Raw genomic sequence first — 23,524 nt, forward strand, 5'->3', positions numbered from 1 at the left:
CTTAATGCAAAATAATTATAACGGAGGGTTTTGTTAGCACAGACCCTAGATTCCAAACAGAAACTGAAGACAATGAAATCTACCTTTTAATATGTCCCAATTTAGATGTCACCCAGTCTCAATGGAAGACAATGAAATCTTTCCTTTTACTTAAGCCCTGGTTCGGGTCTCACCCAGTCTCAATGGCTCATGTTAGAAATTAGAACTATTAAAATGATCGAGCAGACACCTCCCCCCCCCCCCTTCAAAATGTGCGGTGACCTTCCGTGGCACAACGCCATTGAAGAAGACAACCCAGATCCGGTTGCTGGTTGCGAAGGGGTTCCCATAGCAATCCAAGCTGCGCGGGGACCCCAATTGCAGGCCCGCCCCCGCCCAGCTCCAAGAGGCAGGCATGCATGCGTGCAGCTGCAGCTTTTTGACCTGCCAGGAGCTGCAAAGGTCCGCGAGGGGTTTCCGGATGGAGTCACGCCCTCGCAGAGAGGGGTGGTGGGGGAGGCAGGCGAGGCCAGGCTCGCTCTTCCCCATAAAAGCCCGGCGGACTGTGGGCTCCAGGGGGCAGCATTTAGGGCAGCTCCGGGGGTGGGCGAACCACGTGCTGCAGCGGCGGCGGCGCTTGCAGTTGCTTTTGCTGCGGGCGCTCTGCAAACTTTGCGGGCTGCAGCCGGGCGCGAGCCGAGGGGCGCCTCCCCACCCCCAGCCCCCCCCCCTTTTGCGGCTCGTCGCTGCCCTTCTGTGGATGCAGCCGCCAGCCAGCTGAGCCGAGCGCCGTTCCTTGGACCCCCCCGCCCCTCCCCCCGAAGAGTTGGCTCCGGAAAGTTGCCTCCGGGATGTCGGTGGAGGAAGAAGCGATGCTGGTGCGGCCGTTCAAGCTGATCGCGCTGCTGTGCGCCTTCATCGCGCTGGCCTTGGACGTGGCCGCCCTGCTTAGCCCGGCTTGGGTCACGTCGGAGCGGGACTCGCTGTCCCTCTGGAAGGCCTGTCGCCAACCCCCGGAGGACTCGCAGTGCACCTCGACTCTCCAGACGGGTGAGCCTGGGGAGAGGGGGAAGCAATGGGGAGGGGGGGGGAGGGCGCTCGAGGGGGCGTACGGGGGTCCTCGGCTAGCACTACTGCACGGTCCAGTGAGTTCGGGAGATCTGGGACTAGTCTTGCCTGCTGCAAAAGGGGGTTTAATTAAGGGCTCTTTTGGATGGAGGCTCTGTGCCTTTAACGGTGGCACCACAGGCGGAAATTCAACAAGTGCCTCTCTCTGGTATGGCTATGTAGGGGGAAAAAAAGTTTCTCCTAAGGAATGTCTGCCCCCAGGCAGATGGCCAGCTGTCAAGATCCAGGAGCCTTGTTAAGGAGAAATGGGATCCAACCCGGCTCTTTCGCCAGCTGCTGTGTTTTTTAATTGTTTCTTAAAGAAGTGAGGAGCTTTGGAAGGTGCCCCCATGCTGTGCCTCCTAATCCCCAGATGCCTGGATGGGATGGGGAGGGAAATAATTTCTCGGGCCCAGTTCCTCTTTCCTGGGGAGTCACCATAGGGAATGATGTTTACTTATGCCCTGAAATAAACTTGGGTCCAGTGCAAATCATAACCCCCATCAGCGATTGTCCACTTTGAAATGACCAGTTGGGGACCGGCAGCACAGACCTTTGATTTCATGCTGTAGACTTGGATGCAAAGAGAATAACGCCAGGGAAAGTTAAAGGTGGCAGAGCGGAAGAAGAGGAAGAACCAATATGAAATGAGTTGACTTGATCAAGGAGGCCAGGACTCTCCGTCTGCAAGACTTGAGCAAGGCCGTTAACCGCAGGAGGACACTCGTTTAGAGGGCCACCATCAGTTAGAAGTGACTTGATGGCACTTTACACATGCACAAGATTTCCAGAAGTCAGCAGGGGAATTCTCCGGGTGTATCATGTGATGTGGTCCAACTCTGCTAGGGTGAAGCTGTGCTCTTAATGTCAGCAATTTACACGTAAGGGGATATGTGATTCTGCATATACTCAGAGTCACTCATGTTTTGCAGGTCTGTAACACCAAGATCAATCTAGGTTTGGGGGCTGATCCAAACCTCACATGAAGCTTCTGGGTCTCATGTGGTGTGTCTGTTAACAGACCTCAACTCTTGGGAGAGTTAAAGGGTAACACTGTCCTATGGAAAGGGGGGGGGGGTAAATGTGTTTTGTAAGGACTGCAAGACGCTCCATTGATGCAGCTTCCAGGGATTATGGCTGTTGGCAGCTGTAGCTTCTTTGGACCGAATTGTAGTAATTGTGGAGCCTGCCCTCATTCTAAATGCTTTACTTCTCCATTACAAATGGCCCCTGGGAAAGTGTAGGGAGGGCTAGAAAGCCTGAAAGAGCTAAATTCCCCCAGTGCAAAAGGATATGAGAAGCAGTTACAGACCCTCCCTGCCCCTGCAAAATGTAGTGCTATCGTATCCTGACCATCATCAGAAAACAAGCGGCTAAGTTCTGAATCTGCAGATACTTCCAAACCGTCTTCAGGGGTTAGCCCTAGCATAGGATATGTCACAGTTGTCTGATCTGGTGAATAAGGTAGACCTGTATTGTTCTTGCTGTGGGGGATCTCACTTTAAAAGCTGCAGGCTTCACACCTGAAGGAAACAGTGGTGAAAGACGGTTCTGACAATTGGCTACAGTCTGAGCTTCTAGGTGCAGTGATAGATCCAGTGTTCAATGCAAATCTACCCACTTTCCCCTGTGCTTTCAGTCTTGGGGTCACAATAACATAATTCCTGAAGATTCATGATGCTCTAAAGTAGGATACTCTAAATTTGACCACAGCAATAGTGCCAGAGGAGCATTTTCCCAAGATACTGTTTTTCTAGTCCAGAGGTCTGTAACCCGTGGTTCTCCAGATGTTCATAGACTACAATTCCCATCAGCCTCTGCCAGCATGGCCAATTGGCTGGTGGGAATTGTAGTCCATGAACATCTGGAGAGCCACCGGTTGCAGATCCCTGTTCTAGTCCAATTGGTTTCCCCACTGTCTTATGGAGTTTTCTCTGGGGTGTGGTTTAGTTCCGGAAAAGACCTTGGTGAAAGGACCACAATACCTGCTTCTTAAGCCCTGCTGCACCGATCGTATCCAGAGCACCTTGCAATTGCCTTTCTGTAGAAATCCCCATGTCATGAGGGTAACACAAGATCAGATTTCCCAATGGTTTCATTCCTACCCTGACTCCGAGAGTATAATTCCTATTGCCACTACCCTGCCTCACTTACTCACTAGTTTAGAAAAAACCGGTTGGCTCCCTCTTCCTCCGCCCCACCTGCTTGAGCAGGGGCCAGCCTGCTCTAGCCTCCAGCAAGTCCCACGCACACCGCTCTGTGTCTCTCCAGCATCTTTGCCTCCTTGCCCCCCCCCCCTCGCCGCGGTGCGCTCACATCGTGCTCAGTGGCCCAGGCCAGTCTAGATATATGTGTGTGTGTGTGGGGGGGAGATTTTCCACTCCCCACGTGACAAACTCTGTGCGCGTGCCCACAGAGAAGGCTCCGAGTTCCACCTCTGGCACCCGTGCCATAGGTTCGCCATCACTGGGCTAGGATCTGGGATACCTAGTCTGTTTGTTGGGGCTAGGAGCAGCAGTGGCGTAGCAGGTTAAGAGCTCGTGTATCTAATCTGGAGGAACCGGGTTTGATTCCCAGCTCTGCCGCCTGAGCTGTGGAGGCTTATCTGGGGAATTCAGGTTAGCTTGTGCACTCCCACACATGCCAGCTGGGTGACCTTGGGCTAGTCACAGCTTCTCGGAGCTCTCTCAGCCCCACCCACCTCACAAGGTGTTTGTTGGGGGGGGGAAGGGCAAGGAGATTGTAAGCCCCTTTGAGTCTCCTGCAGGAGAGAAAGGGGGGATATAAATCCAAACTCTTCTTCAAACTCTTCTACAGCAGGGGTATCCAACTCTGGCGCTTCAGATGTTCATGGACTACAATTCCCATCAGCCCCTGGTAGTCCATGAACATCTGAAGCGCCAGAGTTGGACACTTCTGGCCTAGAGATTCTTCAATGTGAGTTTTCCTAGGGAAAAAAAATACAGGCTTCTTGAACTGCAAATGAGCAACTGGGCACAGCTTTAGCCCCATCGTTTGGCTTGATCAAAATGCAAGGGCCTGGAGCAAGAGAGAGCACAAGTTTGAATTGCTTTCCCTGACGGCCAGGTTTATTTTCTGGCAAGAAGGCCAGACTCAGCAGTCAGCAGTTACGAATTTGGGCAGAGGTGAAGAGGCAGCCGGGCAGCTTGCTATAAAGGAATTTTCCTTTGCTTTTTTGTTAGCCGCCACTCAAGCATGAAGACCTGACGGGGCACGAGGGGGGGGGGGATGTGTCCATTTGTCTCCTATGAGGGGGACTGTTTAGTCTTGGGTGGGGGAAGGTGGCAGATGTTTGTTACGGCAACATTGGCTTTGCTTTCTGGAGCCCAGACCTGTGATTTATGGGGAGCCCTTCAGCTGACCACCTGCTTCTGTAGTCATCTGCCGTCTCCCCCCCCCCCCCTCTGCTCAAGACACGGGAGACTTTGTGGCACTATCTCCGCGTCTGCGTGCAGCTGAGTAGCCAAGGCATCCTCTCCCACGAGGCTGAACTTGGTTTTCAGTTCCTTGTTTACACTTTTTGTTTTGGCCATTAAGTCGCAGCTGACTTATGGAGACCCCAAAAGGTTTTGTTCTGCCCCCCAAGTGAACCTGTTTTTGGTGCCCTGTACTTGGCTAGGACAGAGTGGGGGAGAGACAAGCCAGGTTCAACAGTTCAACAATAGGTTTATTACTGGAGAGAATCAAGACCTGAACTCCTCCCTTGGGTCTATCTAAATCAGAGTACTTGCTTGTCTTGAGCAGGTTTGAAGCTGTAGACTGTGTCTTCTCTTGGCTGCTTTCAAGAAAGTCCTTTCAGTTCTTTCAGTCTTTGTCTAGTTCTAACTGCTGTTAAACTAAACTTGTGCTCTATGGACCACCATATATTAATATGCACATCATGAATATTCCAGTCTCCAACTTCCCTTAGCACCTCACTCTGACTGACTGGCTAGAACTAAAACAGGGGATTGCTGGGTAAAGAAAGGGAACTGCCTATTTGAGAAATATCTTAAAGGGGCAGGGGCTAACTAAAATACCCTCCCGTAGAAGACTTAACAATGAACTAAACCCATGCTAACTATGGGGAAACTAAAGCTTAATGGGGAAATAACAAAAGCCTCTGTGGGGGCAAGACAGGTTTTCAGTAGAGTTTTCAAGGCAAGGGGCATTGAGAGGTGGTTTGACATGGCCAATTCCTTGGAAGTCTCCCCTCCAAATACAAGGCTGAGTATGTGTGCCTGGCCCAAGGTGGACCCAGCAAGTTTCCGTGGTACAGTGGGGATTTGAACCAGGGTATCCCAGATCGTAGTCCAACATCACAACTACCACACCATGCTTATTCATGAATCCCATCTCAAATACTGAGGACACTCGAAAAGCTCTGCACCCTAGAGCAGTGGTGGAGAACCTATGGCACAGGTGCCAGAGGTGGCACTCAGAGCCCTTTCTGTGGGCACGCGCAAACAGAGTGCCCCCCCCCCCACATCTAGACTGGCCTGGGCCGCTGGGCTCGATTATTAGCATTAAACCTAAGACCTAGTTTTGGGGAAGCAGTGTAGGGAACCCTATTAAGCGCTGTTAATCCCCACTGATTTTCATGCAAAGTACTAAAGTGTGATCCTTTACCTGGGAGTATGCTCGGTTGCTGGCAATGGGGCTTGCTTCTGAGTAAAACCTCCTAGGGTCGTGATTCACTCATCGGAAGAGTTGCACGGTTGCTTCAAAGCAAAGCCACTGACTACCACCAAGCTTACTCCTGAGTAACACACGCCTCGGAGCCAACCGTTTTTTCTAAACTAAAACCTCAGTATTCAGGTTAAATTGCCATGTTGGCACTTGGCGATAAATAAGTGGGTTTTGGGTTGCAGTTTGGACACTCGCTCTCGAAAAGGTTCACTATCACTGCCCTAGAGACAGCATGGTGTAGTGGTTAAGATCAGGTGCACTTTAATCTGGGGAACCGGGTTTGATTCCCCGTTCTGCCGCCTGAGCTGTGGAGGCTTATCTGGTGAACTAGATTAGCTTGTGCACTCCAACACATGCCAGCTAGGTTACTTTGGGCTAGACACAGTTCTTTGGTGCTCTCTCAGCCCCACCCACCTCACAGGGTGTTTGTTGTGAGGGGGGAAAGGAAAGGAGATTGTAAGCCCCTTTGAGTCTCCTTACAGGAAAGAAAGGGAGGGGATATAAATCCAAACTCTTCCTCTAAAATAAGGTTTGGACCGCCACATATCATACACTCCAACACGAAGGGCACTCTGCCCTGCTGGGGACCAATGCTGTTTCCCAAAGAGCAAGGCCAGGCCCCGCAGGGCAGTGGTGACAAGCTGCCCTCTGCCCCCCTCAGAAAGTTTTCCCAACGAAAGGTCTAAGTATGGTCAGAAATGTATTCTACAGCGGAAGCATGTTACTTCTGCTTAACAACTACCAACCACACTTGGATCTTTTGGTGAGACAGAGTATAGCAGGGGAGGTTTGAGGGGAAAGTTGTGAGAGTTTGGATGCCCCCTCACAGTTCCTTGTGAGCCCTCTTATTATTAATAATGATGACCCCACGGAAGCTTTTTGTTAAGAGATGGTTTGAAAGTTCTGTCTGGGTGGGTCATCCGTGGAATTGTGAGAACGGTTCAAGCTAGAGCTATGACCAGGGGTGGGATCCAAAAATTTCAGTAACAGGTTCCCATGGTAGTGGGATTCAAACTGTGGCGTAGCGCCAGTGAGACTGGGCGGGGGCGGGGCATTCCTGGGCGGGGTTATGGCAAGGACGCAGCTGCTGCGCCGGTCCTTGGGCGGGAAACGAATGCACGCAGGCGCAGGCTGCCACGCACGCCGGTGCACCTCCTGCTAGACTGCTTCAAGTTCTGCGCGCTACTGCTGAGAGGAGGGGCGTAACTAAGGCAAAAATCACGTGGCAAAATCCTCACTTAGTAACCTCCTCTCGGCACACGCAAATCATTAGTAGCCTACTCTCGGGAATCTGTGAGAACCTGCTGGATCCCACCTCTGGCTATGAGCTCTTCTGGGGGTCTGATACGGCAGGACCAGGCTTGCTGGACCAGTGGGCTGGCCAGAGTGACAAGGTCTGGTGATTCAGTTGCTTCTGGGGGCGCTGAGTCTGCTGCAAACCTTTACCAGGAGCTCTTCCATCAGAAATGCAGGTTGGGCAGCTGGTGCGTTGGATTCAGAGGAAAGGCAATTTGGCACCGGAAACTGGGCAGGCGGGCAAGGAGTGCAGGGAGGGGCATTAAAGTAAACATGCAGCAGCTAACAGCTGTCTGCCAAAAGTGTGGAATCCAGGAAAGCTACAAAGCCAGGCCTGTTTTTCAGTGCATTCTTTAATACCACCGGGCTTGCGTGTTTGATTCCTGGGGAAAACAAAATATTGCTATATTTAATTGTAAACTGGCTTGGCCCTATGTGGATGCTGAAACTGGACAGAGGTCTCAGCCTACTGCGAGGAGCACTCTAGGCCAGTGATGGCGAACCTTTTTGAGACCGAGTGCCCAAATTGCAACCCAAACCCCACTTATTTATCGCAAAGTGCCAACCCGGCAATTTAACCTGAATGCTGAGGTTTTGGTTTAGAAAAAACCAGTTGGCTCCCTCTTCCTCCGCCCCACCCGCTCGAGCAGGGGCCAGCCTGCTCTAGCCACCAGCAAGTCCCTTGTGCACCGCTCTGTGCCTCTCTAGCATCTCTGCCTCCTCTGCACCCCCACCCCCACCCCAACCCCTGGCAGCAGCCACCTGGAGCACAGGCACCAGGCCCGCCAGCCGAGTCCTCCCTGCTCACTGCGGTGGCCACATGTCCTGCTCAGTGGCCCAAGCCAGCCTAGATGTGTGTGCGTGTGTGTGTGTGGGGGGTGATTTTCCGCCCCCCACATGACAAACTCTGTGCGCGCGTGCCCACAGAGAGGGCTCCGAGTGCCACCTCTGGCACCCGTGCCATAGGTTCGCCATCACTGCTCTAGGCATACAGAAAACTATAACTAGGGATGGGGGAATCCTGAAAAGGCTCTCCAAGGGACAGAACATTGAGATCAGCTGAATGTCGGTTAAAGGGGGCAAAAGAAACCCCCCCTGTGCAAACTTTGGAAAGTTTGGACAATCTGGAAGGGAAGACGAGGGTGGTGGTTGGATTTCCAAATAGTTTACTTCCCCCGTTTTTGCAGCTCCTCTTGGGCCTCCAGCTTTGTATTCATGAAACACTCGGCTCCACAGCAGGTTGGCTAGAGTTACCGAGATGGAGGCATTTTGATGACATGAACTATTGAACAGGGACATAGTTGTAGCCTTCATAGGGAGCCCCCCCCCCTTTCCTTGCCCTCTTGTCTTGCAGATGTCTGCAAATCCCCAGTTTGCCACACCATCTGACACCGTCACAATTAATTGCTGATTAATAGGGGCCGGGGGAAACTCTTTTGTTATGGCAATAGACGCTGAGTGAAAAAGCGGCAGCGGTTCCAGATGATTCACTTGTTTGTGCTTCACGCATTCCATAGCCAATCTAGAAAAATTCCCAGGCCAGGATAAGCTTTCTTTATGTGTCCACTCAGAAAGCAGTTACCAACTCTCTGACTGCCTTTCTTTTCTGCTTAATTCAAGGACAGGCCAGTGGTTATTTGAAGGGCTGTGGGTATCTTCAAAGCAAAATCCAAAATTGGCACAAAAATCCAGGATTGGCACAAATGAGGCCCGAAAAGCAGATTAAGGGAATATGCATAATTATTGGTTGGATCCAGCTGGCTTTTTCTACTGGAGGGGAAAAAAGGAGAGCCCCCCCCCCCCTTTGACCACTAAAATTGCTTACTAGACCTATATGACAATCATTAAGTGCTGTACCTTATGATTAAGTGCTGTACCTTATGATTCTTGGCAAATGTATTTTTCTTTTATGTACACTGAGAGCATATGCACCGGAGACAAATTCCTTGTGTGTCCAATCACACTTGGCCAATAAAGATTCTATTCTATTCTATTCTAAAAAAAGCTATGCTGGGGATCATGGGGTCTGCATGAACAAAAGCCACGTGAAAGAGGGGCTGCTATAGGGAGAAGAATTGGCAGTGAGTGAAAAACTTGACTAGATCCAACCCTATGTATTTTCTTAGTACTGGGAGGGACAAAGTGTTGGACCTCTTTCTCAAGTGGTAGACATTCTCATATGATTCATTCTCTAATATTTGGATTTTTAATCCACTGTGCATCTTGAGAGGTTGGCTCTTCTAGATCTGTCTTTTTGGATCCATTAACCCCTTCATGTCACCAAATATAATTATCTCTCCTTCTTGAAGGTCTAACATGGATTGGAATTTTTTTTCATAAAATTGTTCTATTGTTGGGGACATAAATTGTAACTAATATAGAAATCCCACCTTCTGGGACCCTGATCTTGAGAAGGATATATCTTCCTTCTGAGTCTTTTAATTTTTCTACAATATTTATATAATCTGTGATTTTTTTATTTTTTTAAAATTTGCCATACACTGTCTTTTGCCCAATTTCTTATTATTTAAAATATGTCAGTGATGTTTCTTTATATGAGTTTCTTTGATACACTTCATTTTTTTAATGGATTAAATATTTTTGTTTGCATGGGGGGGATTTAGGCCGTTCATGTTAATTGTTACAATCTTCCTTTTGTCCATTTTACTCGAATACTGCAGTTTGGTCTAACTTACCATCTTCTTTATCTGATGCTCCTTTGATTTTCTTCCACTTTCGGATTTTGGTGAATTCTATCTGGAATTAAGTGGAGATGTTCTATCCAGTTCTCTTCCGGATTCTTTAGTTATATCCTTAGTGGGTAATTGTTCTACAAGTTGTTTTGCTTGCTCTACTACAGTGAGTATTCTTTTACCCTTAGAAAATGCAACTTCCAAAGCAAATGGAATTCTCCAAAAGCACCTTATTTCTTTCCTTTTTAGAAAATTGCCTTAAACAATCAAAATCCCTCCTTTTTCTCTGGTAGGCAAGTCTTGGAACCTACTGTGCCTTTACTTACGTTTATCTTCATGTGTGTGAATGTTTGGATGTGATTTTGCTGTTGGCAAGAACCCAACTGTATGCAATAGCATGAGGAGGGCTTAACATGCGCTATCGTGTTCGGGGATGGTCCCAAATCGATGTCATCAATGATGTATCAATGAGGTGATTCTTGCAATTGCAGAAATGCTTATGTCTCCCTTCTGTAATTCGCTTCCAGCCTCCAGAATCTAGCCAAAGATTCTTTTTATTCCTTTCTGCAGTGGAATAAAACCTTCCCCTTTTTACACCATATCTCTCGCATCTGAAGTATTATTGGCTGTTTGGCTTTGAGTATTTTGTTGTGACTAAAAGTGGCTGCGACAAGGCAAAGATTCTGAAGATGCAGAGGGCGTTGAGTAGCAGAAACCAAGTCAGCACTGATCCAGTGGACTGATCCAGAGAAAGCAATCATCTAATTAAGAGATCCCCAGATGATATCACAGCTACAGCTGGTCAAGCCCTAGAAGTGGGGAAATTGACCATGATTAGCATGGATCATTAGCATGCCCCAGAACAAGAAAACTGAGTGAAGTAGTGATAAAATAAACATGTCTGTGTAAGTGGGCAAAAATATTGGCCCATTTGGACACAAGGGCAGAACTTCTGTGTATTCGTAAAAGTGTATTGGGGCGGGAAAGTATAATTTTTGGGGTATGGCTAGAATTGATCCACATGAGTCCCTTACATTAAAAAAAAATCCCCTTAACTAAAGCTCATGCAAAATTCAGGAACTTGGAGGGGGAAGTGAAGCTCAATTTATGGAAGTGCATCTAATTTATGGAAGTGCCGTAAATTCCTTGTGGGTGCTGATCTATATAAAAATGCATTCAAGTAAATTCTGTCGTCACGCAGACACAAAAATCCAGGCAGCAAGAGCAGGAGAACTACAGAACTGTCGAAGCTGAGAAGGAAAATGACATTAACGTGTGTTCTGGCAAAAATCTTCCTAAAAGGGGAGGGGGGTGGGGGCAGATACCAGGGTTGCTTAAGATAGGAACTTCTTTTTCAGCCAAGGAAGGACCTGAAAGGATTGGAGTCTGAGAAGAGTCTGTTAGAAGTGGGGGCAGGGGAGAAGTGAAGAAGTGGAAAGCCGCATGGAATTGCTGGCTCTGTCACACGGAGAAAACTCTTGCTCCGCACAGCCCTCCCAAGAATTCATGAATGCACAACACAAATATCCCACACTTGCTCAGTGCCAGAAACAGGGTGATCAATAGAAACATACCTTCAATGTAGAGAATCCAGTATGCTTTGCCAGGGAAAATTGGTTATTGTACAGGAAATACAAGCTCAAGAGCTATGACCAGGGATGGGAATGTTTAAAGCAATTGGTGGTGCCGCAATTATTTCATGATGAGAAGAGAAAATTTGTACCCACTAGGCTGAAGATTAAAAAATCACAAGGAATTTTATAGCATCATAGCAGTGTTGAAAAGTTATTTCAAAGCAATTTTGTACAATACAGGTACATAGGAACACAGTAATTATTTTTTTTCTTTTTTAACACAATAACAACAACAGCTAGCCAGAATCTAGATAATTACTGGCCTCGTGAAACCTTCAAGGCTGTTCTGTAACACAAAATAATGTTACACAAAACGTCACTATATACAGGGAACACCAATTCCAAAACATGAAGATACTTGCAAGCAAAGAACAGAGGCTCATTCCGCACACGCAAAATAATGCACTTTCAAGCTGCTTTCACAACTGTTTTTGCCATTCCGCACAGCTTCAAAGAGCCCTGAAAGCAGCTTGAAAGTGCATTATTCTGCATGTGCGGAATGAGCCAGAGATTTTTTTCTCAATGCTCTAGCATATAATCTACAGAGAATGATAAGACATTATTAACAACATGAACAGCGTTCAACCGGTGTTTTTGTTAACAAAAAAACAACTGTTGCACCCAAATTTACCACGTTGGTATCAATTATTTCATGAGCAGCTCTTAAAGATGGAACGTGATGCAGTTATTTCTGCCCATCTTGTCATTAAAAGAACCCTAGGAAAGTGTTAAAAATGCTTTCCTGCACTGTTTAGAAATGCCCTGGGTAGAACTAACATGATTAAACATCGCATTGACACGGGTTCAGATCCTCCCCTTAAATCAAAACCTTTTCTGCTTAATCATATTATGACAGAAGAAATAAGCAAAGAAATACAGCAGATGCTGGATTGGGGAATGATCAGGGAGAGCCATAGTGAATGAGGATCCAATGTGGTGCTGGTGGCTAAGAAAAAAACTCAATGAAAGCGTTCCTCGTGAGTACAGGATGTGTATAGATTTCAGAAAGCTAAACCAGTTGGCCGAATTGGATCCATATCTCATTCCCAGGGAGATGATCTGGCCGAGAGGCTGCAGGAACCAACTTTTGTCTCTTTTCTAGACCTGTTCTTTGGATATTGGCAGATTGAACAGTCAGACGAAGCATCAGAGAGAACTGTTTTCACATTCTGGTTGGGTCACTTTGGGGCTGAATGCCACTAGCAAAAACTTTCAGAGGTTTGTAGACAGAATACTGAATGGTCTTTCACTCGCCTGTGCTTATCAAGATGCTATTGCTGTAATATCAAATAGATGGCAGGACTGCTGGAGCACATAGAGCAGGGGTGTCCTACTCTGGCGCTTCAGATGTTCATGGACTACAATTCCCATTAGCCCCTGCTGGCATGGCCAATTGGTCATGCCAGCAGGGGCTGATGGGAATTGTAGTCCACGAGCATCTGAAGCGCCAGAGTTGGATACCTCTGACTTAGAGGAAGGTACCTGCAAATTCCATCACAAGAAAGAACATGCCTTTGCCTCTTAAAGCAAAAGGAAACTGCAGAACATATTTTGCTGCACTGTCCATTCTACAGCTCCGTAAGATGAGTTTTTATTGAACCCCATCTTAATGCTGATGCCTCAAGCTCTGATATGGACAAAACACGATTTCTTCAAAATGATTACTGCCCCAGACGAACACAGGCTAAATTTTTAGCAAAGGCACCGTATCCTGGATTTTTATAAAGTTTCAAGTCTATATCTATGCCAGTAAAGGTGTTTTGATTTGACTGCTGGAGCAATTTAAAATTTGTTCTAGGGAAGCTTTAGGATGCAGAAGTGACAGTGCAAGCCCAAAGGTGCCGGTTTGGAAACTCTGAAGTCACTTATCTAGGACATGGAGCAGTGGTGGCGAACCTATGGCATGGGTGCCAGAGGTGGCACTCAGAGCTCTTTGTGTGGGCACGCAAGCTGTTGCCCCAGTTTGGGCACTTGGCAGTGGCATAGCACCAAGGGGGCGAAGGGGTGCGTGACACACTGGGCGTGCACCCCTGCTGGGGTGTGGCGAGGGTGTTTCGGAGATGGAGCAGGAGTGTTTTGGGACATTCCCAGGGCATTCCAGGACAGGTCAAGGGCGTGGCAGGGGCACAGGGTGTACGCGTGACCCAGGTGCAGTTTCCCCTTGCTCTGCCCCTGGCACTCAGTCTCGAAAAGGTTCCCCATCACTGACATAGACTAAGCCCTTGGAAGCCGAAGTGTGAAGGAAGGGGCAGTTCCTGCCACAAAGAAAGAAGTCCAATCTGTTCTAGGAGCACTGGGACTCTATAGAAAAGGCATAGAAAAATTCGGTTAACTTCTCCGTTAGCTGACTTGTGCAAGAAGAAACTGCCAGATAAAGTCGCGCCGACTTCTAAGCGTCAGGCAGCTTTGGCTCCCTAAAGAGAGCGCTGGTCTCCTCTCCTATCATCAGGGCACTAAAACACACAAAAAGGGTTATTGTTCAATCTGATGCAAACCAAAACTAAATTCGCTTCATGTTACTAGGGGTGTGTGTGTGTGTGTGTGGATAATGACTTGTACCTGATTGTTTATCTCAGTATCTCAGTTGCAAAATGAGCTGTTCTGTGTTTCAAAAGAAATGTTTATCAATCATATAGGGCAGTGATGGCGAACCTTTTCGAGACTGAGTGCCCAAATTGCAACCCAAAATCCACTTATTTATCGCAAAGTACCAACACCGCAATTTAACCTGAATACTGAGGTTTTAGTTTAGAAAAAATGGTTGGCTCCGAGGCGCGCGTTACTCAGGAGTAAGTTTGGTGAAGCAACCGTGCAATGCTTTGAATGGGTGAATCACAACCCTAGGAAGGTTTATTCAGAAGCAAGCCCCATTGCCAGCAACCGAGCTTACTTCCAGGTAAAGGATCATGCCCAGGCTAGCCTAGATGTGTGTGTCTGTGTGTAGAATTGTTAATTGTAGGATGAACTCTGTGCACATGTGCCCACAGAAAGGGCTCTGAGTGCCACCTCTGGCACCCGTGCCATAGGTTCGCCATCACTGATATAGGGATTAGGCAAACGGCACCCATACCTATCGGGATGCAGATTTGACATTCAGACAGACTAATCTTCATTAGCATTTCCAAACAAGATGAAAAGGAACAATGCCGGAGTATTGTTGGGCTCCAAGTTTACAGGATTTCCAAAGTGAAATTTCCCCTATCAAGGGCAAAGATAATGTGAGAAGCCAATTCGCCGTGTACAGACTCCAGAATGAAGAGACTGCAGCCCAGTAAGAGCAGATACATAGCTTTGGTAGGAGAATGTTGCATACATTTTTTTTTATTCTGGTCGTGCTGTAGGATTAGATCTGTATTCATATGTCTTGTTTGGTTCTCTCACAATGTTCTTTTTGTATTGCCTCTTGCATTGCCAATTTTGTTTGCTTATATTCTGTATTCTGCTTATAACTGAACGGATTACACTTCTAGCATACATATTTGCACATGTGGTTTATAGAGGCCATGTATGCATGCACTCTTTACTCCGCAGTTCACCACCTTTTCGTGGGGGGAGGGTCTAAAAGACTATCAACAGTTTGCTGAAATTACTGGCTAGGGCAAGGTCTGCCATGCTGAACAACGAAAGCCTAAAGTCTTGTAGGAGGGGAGGGAGAAAAGAAGGTGGCGGAAGGTGGGGTGGGGGAAGAGATGAGGAAGGTGGGCATAAGCCAGCCTTGTCAATTTCACTTCTGCAAGGGTGGGGGAAGAGAGGAGGAAGGCAGGCATGAGCCAGCCTTGTCAATTTCACTTCTGCAATAGACTTTAAACGTGAACATTTTAAAAATAAAGCTAGTGGAACAACCTGATCATCCTGAAATGGTGGCTGGTGGCATGGGAGGTAGTGTGATGTGAGTGGGAGAAGGCAGGGAGAAAACCAAGGAGGTGCTAAAACATATGGATCTCCCTCGCATTACCTGCACACTTAGAGAGCTTTTGGAAACCATGGGGATTCTCTGAACTGAGAGTGGAACAGTGGGAGACGGGAAATGACATGTGGGGCAACACCTGCTCCTCCCCCCCCCCCCGCATCCCACTTACCCTAGCCTGGTGGGGCGGGGCTGAGGGGCGCCTGGCGGCCCAGCCAAGCTGCTCCTTTGGCTGACGGAAGGCGCAGCCTGAAGGGGTGGGCCGAGGGGAGGGATGTGACCAGCTGGCGTGCGCCTGGGGACATGTGACCACACATGTTCCCGTGAGCGTTCCACCTCTGGAGTGGAATGACTGCCAGAAAGGGGGGAAATGTGTACGTAGATGAGAATCAAACCCAAAGGGAATATATACGCAAAGCAAAGGAGACTGCATGTGCATAAATGGCCAGAAATATGCATTTGTTAATTAGTACTAAAATTATGACTCGAGCCATGAATTTTAGCTTTACGGGAAGTATGTCAAGAAATTGATTCATGTGAGATTGCTATCTTAACAGATCAAAAGGTACACCAAGTATTTGGTCAGATTGTAAAACTTGAGTAAACATCCTGTTGAATGTGAGGAGAGCAGTGGTGGGATTCAAATTATTTAACAACTGGTTGTATACAAGCACCATTTTAACAACCGGTTCTGCCGAAGTGGTGCGAACCTGCTGAATCCCACCACTGGAGAGACTCAACCAACTTCAGAGCCTGCCAGATCCCTTGCACAGCAAAAATATGTGGCTTGAGGGTTAACATCCTGGACCAAATGGCAAAGGTGGTGGTGGGAGCAGGCTTCTATATGACAGGCTGAGTGAACAAAAAAGACAGCGCTTGCTCACTCAACATGCACGTGCGCGCGCACGCACACACACACTTCCTGCAGATTTACTTATGTTGATCTTTATGTATGCAAGTTTTAGGAGTTAGATGTTGTTATGTTTACCAACTAACTTGAATACTACTTGTACCTGTCATTTAGGAGAATACTGCTTGTACTTGTATCTGTCATTTAGGAGATGTAAATTATCTTTGCCTTCAGTTGGGAATCTATGAGGACACACTGGCCAATTATGCACAAGGTATCTGCTGCGTGATGTGGGTGAATGTCCGTCAGGGCAAGATTTCTTGTATGGCTGTGTTTCCTCAAGCCCCACTTTCACTTTCCATTCTTTCCGTGGCAAGGCAAGACCATTTCTAGCATGATTTTAATTTGCTTCACTGCCATAGCGGGACAGATTTACCAGTGAACATAGCTTTGTCCTGGACATCTCCACCTATGGTCAGCCTTCCCACTCCCTCACACTGCCATCCATGCTTCCCCCGCCCTCCCCCTTTTATGTTGCTAACTGCTCCAAGTCACATAAAAGAAGCTCACTCACACAGGCTCAGCCCAAACACATCAATCTCTAATTCTCATACAGATATATTGAGATATTGATATAATAATAACAGAGTGTTTGGAAATAACAAGCCTCTCTATCCTCTGCCAGCATCAGCATCAGGAAGTGTGAGTATGTGTGGAAGATAGGGGAGGGGGAAGAAGAAGAAGAAGAGTTTGGATTTATATCCCCCCTTTCTCTCCTGTAGGAGACTCAAAGGGGCTGACAATCTCCTTGCCCTTCCCCCCTCACAACAAACACCCTGTGAGGTGGGTGGGGCTGAGAGAGCTCCGAAAAGCTGTGACTAGCCCAAGGTCACCCAGCTGGCATGTGTGGGAGTGTACAGGCTAATCTGAATTCCCCAGATAAGCCTCCACAACTCAAGCAGCAGAGCTGGGAATCAAACCTGGTTCCTCCAGATCAGAGTGCACCTGCTCTTAGCCACTGCTCTTAGCCACTATGCCACTGGGAGAGAATATCAGTTCTATGGTCCCCTTCTTTAGCAGCCTGTGGTCCAGGGAATTGCTTCATTTGGAGAGGGATTAGTTTTGGAATAATAATATAGATTTAAGTGCATTTTAAAGGGCTAAACCAAAAATTTTGACTACCAGGTGTAATGAGATCTGTGCCTTTAAGGATTACATGATGGGTGGAGTTAAGGGAACCAGGCCCAGGAGAGTTTTCTGCAGAAAAGCTGTGTGGCAGGAGTGAGTGCCTCCTCATGTGTAAATAGGGAAATGCAAGGAATTTCTGGGGACAAAAGACGGGGGGGGGATCACAGAAATCACTTGAAAGCAACAGTGTCAACTGGATTAATGGCAATTTCAGAATAGGTCTCTGTTGTGCATGAATTCCCAGAAATATATTGTTTCAGCTCGGTAAGGCTTCTCTAGTGTTCATGCTGTATTTCTGCAAACCAGATTCTCTGTTTCTTTTACAGTTCTCTTGTATTTCTGCATTGTTGTGGACTGGTGGATGCCTCCAAATGTGGAGGTTTGCTGTACCTTAATAACAGTCATTTAACCTAAGCTATAAAACAAAAACAAGAACAGTACTAGCACTAAAGTCCTGAGTGGGGGTTGAAAGGCACTCTTTGCCGTTGAAAGCTCTTTTGAGACTCTTCCTCCATCTGCTTCCTTTTCTCCTTTTCCAGACTGGCAAGTAGCTACTTTGGTGTTAATCCTGACTTCAGCTGCCGTGACTCTGCTGTCATTTCTTATGTCCCTGATTTCCTTCTGCCTGGGGTCCTACAAGAACTACTATCGAGCTGCTGCCCTCCTCCTCTTTGCAGCAGGTATGTAAAGCGTTCTGAAACACATACCCTGCCCCCACAGACTTGTCTAAATGGCAGTGAAGAAGCAAGCCTTTATTGGCATAGACAACAGTACAACAATAATAAAAAACGGATTAAAAAGCATATACAATACAGGAAATAAATGTTAGGTCGAAGGAAATCTACTGCCGTTTGGTGATTTCCAGGAGAAAGTCTGCCACTATCATACAGAGAGAAGGATCAGGGTTGTCCAACAAGTAGTGTAATCTAATTAAATCGGGGAGATGGGGTAAATGTAAAGGAGTAAGATTCACATACTTGGATCTGATTTCCTTGAATCTGAGACAGTGTAGTAATTGGTGGGCCAGAGATTCAACTGAGCCGTTGTTACATGGGCACAATCTTTTATAAATGGCAGTGAACACTAGCTAGGGACCAGAGGTGTGCGTGGGGGGGGGGATAGTGTCCGGGGCATCAGCTGCTCTGTGCCCCACTTACCTTAGCTGGTGGGAGCCTGCTGCAGGCCGCCCCTCACCCAGCCCCTCCAGGCTGCTCCTTCAGCCTGGAGGGACAGGAGCCGAGGGGAAGGGTGTGGGGGTGATTCTCCCCCCCCCACATGACCAGTTAGCGCATTCCCGAGGACATGTGACCCCACATGTTCCCATGAGCACTCCACCTCTGCTAGGGACCTGTGGCAAATCTCTGCTGGCAGAAGATATTTCCTTGCCTCCCCATTCCTGCTGAAGCTTTAAGTGATCTCCAAAATGGAGCTGGAGGTCTAGAGCAGGGAGTTGCAAACCCTATTCCCATGGTGGCAAACCTTTGGCACTCCAGATGTTATGGACTACAATTCCCATCAGCCCCTGCCAGCATGGCCAATAAATAAATAAATAACATCTAGAGTGCCAAAGGTTTGCCACCACTGCATTCCATTGCATTAGCAGAAATTTGCTGCAGGATACAATCCATCAGCTATTTGTGGAAGAAAATTATTCAATGACTTTGGCCCATTAAGCATACCTTGACTTCAGTATGCCTGCCCTATGGCTGGTTGCTCCAAAGTGGGGATTTCCTCACGTTTTTCCAGCTACGCTTAAGGAAACCCACTGCTTGCCCTGAATCCAGCTGCCGTTTTTGTCCACCTCTTCTTCCAGGCCATTGTCCTTGGTTGCTGCAGTGCTATTGTTGCCCTTAAAAATGCTAAACAATAAAAAAAAATATTAAAAGGCAAAAACAGCTGCAGATCACCCAGACAACCAGAAATGATGACTCGGAAGAAGTGCTCCTCTGTGGGTTGGGGAAGGCAGTCAGAAGCAAAGCAAGCCAGATGGATGTCTGGCTGCTTTCCTCTCCCTGCACGGCCGGAGATTGGACTTTCCATGCTCTTTGAAGACTTGGGGAAAGTGTGATCTGCAGCGAGGTAAGGGCAATGGTGGGAAAAACGTGTTGGAAAGTAAAAGTCTGCCCCAAAAGGAATGTATGGTCACTGTAGGGCATACATGTAGTCCATAATAGACCCTTTATGTTTTCCAGTTCACTGAGACAAAAAAGGGATGGCTATAGCAAATATTTGAGCTATTAGTGACTATACTTAAGATGCTGAACAACCAAACAAACAACAACAATTGTGTGTAACGTAAGGAATAGAAAGCAAAAAACGTGTCACACACTTAAACGGAGGTTGCACTTAGCCAATATAATATGTAAAATGATTTCTTTTCAACAGATTTTAGTATAACAATTCATAAGGTATGAATATATAACATTAAAAAATAAGAAGACCATATCCATGGTTTAACCAACTAAGAATTGGGTTCTATTTACACCCAATAAATATATTTCAAATTTTTATGTAGAAACCAAAGTTCAATATCCAGTTCATAAATTATATCCACATTGATAACAACTTATAGAATACATCAGAGTAAGTCTCTCAAACGCCTCACACGTTTCCAAAGCGTTTTCGTTGATGTCTTCCTCAGGAGAAGAACAATTTCATTCATTTTCTTTCTCACATTTCTTATATGCCATATGCAACCTCCGTTTAAGGGTGTGACGCGTTTTTTGCTTTCCTATACTTAAGATGCACCTTTGTTTTCTCTGCTCAGCACTAAATTTGTGATAGACTCTAAAAATTGAAGCAATAGGGTAAGCAGAGACTCTGGAAATAAGTTCCTCTGATGGTCTCCTTAACAGTGGCAGATGAGGCCATGTGTGGAATTTACATAAAGATTGCATTGAATTGATTTCCCTTGGCTTAACAGTCCTCTCATTTGTTCCATTGATCCAGTGGTCCTGCAGGTCTGCGCCTTAATCCTTTATCCCATCAAATTCATCGACAGCAGCCTGTTGAAGAGTTACCACGAGTTCAACTGGGGATACGGCCTGGGCTGGGGCTCCGCCATCTTCATGCTGGGGGCGGCCATTTTGTACTGCCTGCGCACAGATGTCTACGATGACGCCTACTACTGAGTCTGGCAGAGGGAGCTGCATTTGGACTATTAGATGGACAGGCCTGGACGGATGAAGTGCGAGAGAGGTCGAAGGGACCATTGGATTCGCCGGGAGGGGGCAGTTAACAACATGCTCGATCCTTTTATCTGAGTACCTCCCCTTGACAGAATGCTAGCTAAACTTTTCAAAAAGGAATTTGTGAAGATCTCCGGGTCTGGCCACTCTTCAAGTAGTTAAGTGGAATTATTAGTGCGTGAGGTCCACTTCTCATCAGCTCGACAACTTTCTCCTAATTCTTTCATTTCCCATGCAGGAATAAGTTGTCTTTATTTTTAAAGAGCTCAACCCTCTTGTTGGTTAAGAGGATCCCACTTTGCCTTTATTCTGAGGTCTCCGGCACAAGCAGTCCAGGTTATTTCTTTTAAAGTGCACAGAGACTGTAACTATACTGGCGGTTTTAATCACTGCCTTACGCAGCATGCGGGTGTGAATAGATGCAGAGATGAATAAACCAGCCGTTCTAAATGCACTCGTTGCAGCCGTGTTGTTTTTTCTTTTGATACGAGTGTGTGTGAAAACTTCCAATAGCCCAGCAATTGTAGAAGAAGCCAGCTCCCACTGGGATAGGATTGAAAAGGTCAGGATATCGGGGGGAAGGGAGACGTCAGCATAAGTGGGAATGGTGAATACGCAGCAGCCCTGCGGTGCCCCTTGTCAGCAGATCCCTGGGGGATGAATGAGCTCAAGCTGGGTCTGGATTTCAGCAAAATGAGGTTGGTGTAATGCTGAGGTGGTAGAATGGACTGGCTCATGGTTTTGAATGCTCCCCTGTGTTTAAAAAGAGAAAAATATCCACGCACAGAAAACCAGCATAGCAGGCAAAGGCTGGGGCCAGATCCCCCCCCCATCTGCTGTGCTAGTGTTTTTTTGGGGGAGGGGGTCTACTTGCAGGAAGCCTTTGTTTACTTGGGGGGAGATTCCAAGTAATCCAACCTCTCACCCGCTGTTTGAATTAGTACAGTCCTTCCTACCCTCTTATTCCATCACATTCTGTAGCATGTCATAAGATCTAGAGCAGAGGTGTCAAACTCGTGACCCTCCAGATGTTATGGACTACAGTTCCCATCACCCCCTGCCAGCATGATGGGAACTGTAGTCCATAACATCTGGAGGGCCACGAGTTTGACACCTATGATCTAGAGCAGGGGTCTGCAACCCGCGGCTCCGGAGCCGCATGTGGCTCTTTCAGCCTTATACTGCGGCTCCGCATGGTCTGGAGGTTGCGTGGGCATGTCCCTCCAGCCCTCCAGAGCATCACTGGAAGGAAAGGTGAGTGGAGGGGCCGAACCGGAGGCGGCTCCATGTGGAGCTGCCTCTCTGGCTCGGTAGATCTTTGGGGCCATGGAAAACGGATCCAAATGGCTCTTTTGGTGGCAAAGGTTGCCTACCCCTGATCTAGAGAGATGGTTATGGACTGAGTGTTCTGCATTTGAATGATAGTGTGTTGATAAGGGTCCCATTGCTCTGCTGCATCCAGAGAGAGGTAAAGCAAGACTGAAGTAAAGCAGGAGAAGAATCTGGTGCTTCCTCAGTTAAAAAAAAATTAAAAACCGTCATTAATTTAAACAGTCATTTAACCGTCATTTAATTAAAAATTAAAACATCCTTGACTGCAGAAGCACAGAGGATCATCCAGCACCTGCCAGGAGAAGACTGTTCTCATTCACACTGAACATTTTAAATAGCTTATTTACAAATGCTTCTTTAAAATGCTTAAAATATTAACCCTACAAACTGCTTGTGCTGGAGGAAGATACCATCATTAGCTGAAAGTGATCCAGAGGTCCCAACCTGCATTTATCTATCGCCTTTTGGGATAATTTCCCCTTCTCCCTCCTCTGTATAAGAGAGGACTGAGGAAGTCCCCTGAATGGTTAACTACTACTCACTGATTTCCTTCTAAGAGATTTCAGTCGCACTAGTTCCCTTTTTGTATGTTAGGTTATAAAAGGCCATCAACCAGGGACGGACAAAAGTTAAACAGAACTTTATTCTCAGACATTATAAATAGCAAAGGGGTTCTTCTTTCAGTTTCCTTTTAACACTCAGAGAAGGTACCGGTATAACATAGGCCCTTTCCCCACTCACCTCTGTCCGAGGGTTGCTGCGAGCAATTCCCGGCGCGCGCAATTCCTGGCACGCGCCCAGGCTTCCCCACGACCCCGCGCGGGGTCATCAAAAGGCGCCTTTTGAAAAGGCGCCAGGAATTGCGCGCGCCCAGGGGGCGCAAGAGAAGCAGCGTTGGGGCGGCTGCGTTCTCACTGCCCCTGAAGTGGGGAGTTGCAGCTGTACCCCGCGCTACTTGAGGAGAGTAGCGCGGGGCTTAAGGTAAGTGGGGAAAGGGCCATAAATAACTACATAGAGACTTGTTACAGTCCATTTGCTCTTCTTAGATATAGTAAGTATATCAGCCTCAAGTATCAATCCAGGACAGGAGTGTCTGAGACTCTCTGCCTGACCACTTAGGTACAATCTGTACATCTGATAGAAGAGTACTAAAGGACAGTACTGAAATTCTTGGTTCCCGTAGAGAGTAGCTTCACCCCAGAAGTATCTCAAATCATGGACTTTCACCGAGATATATATATATTTTTGGCATTTGAGTGTTTTAATCTGACAAGTAAATAAATGTTTTTACTTAAATACGCTACATTCTCGAACAGATCAGAAGCTCCATACCTGTTTGCCATTTCAAACCTCATCTTGTCAGTGCAGCTTCCGCAAATATTCCTCCTTAGCATCCTCTACAGTAGAATCTTCTACAAAGTCTACGACGTGCAGTGGTGGGATTCAGCAGGTTCGCACCACTTCGGCAGAACTGGTTGTAAACAACCGGTTGTTAAATTATGTGAATCCCACCACTGATGACACGGCTATACATTTCATTTCATTTCATTTTATTTTATGATTTTACATTTTATGTTTTTATTACTATTGATTGTTTCCTGATTGCTTACTAGACCTATATGACAATCATTAAGTGCTGTACCTTATGATTCTTGACAAAT

The 23,524-nt window shown here is 47.0% G+C and overlaps 1 protein-coding gene across 1 annotated transcript; it reads left to right on the plus strand.

Moving 5' to 3' along the window:
• The first annotated feature begins 510 nt into the window (after window positions 1-510).
• Window positions 511-20,985, plus strand: LOC125443103 (transmembrane protein 47-like). The gene is made up of 3 exons (XM_048515013.1): window positions 511-1,029; window positions 17,883-18,023; window positions 20,293-20,985. Exons 1-3 carry the CDS (start codon window positions 831-833, stop codon window positions 20,472-20,474), a joined length of 522 nt encoding a protein of 173 aa, XP_048370970.1. The 5' UTR covers window positions 511-830; the 3' UTR covers window positions 20,475-20,985.
• The last annotated feature ends 2,539 nt before the right edge of the window (window positions 20,986-23,524 follow it).

Source organism: Sphaerodactylus townsendi, linkage group LG13 (genome assembly GCF_021028975.2).
Source record: "Sphaerodactylus townsendi isolate TG3544 linkage group LG13, MPM_Stown_v2.3, whole genome shotgun sequence".
NCBI lineage: Eukaryota > Metazoa > Chordata > Lepidosauria > Squamata > Sphaerodactylidae > Sphaerodactylus > Sphaerodactylus townsendi.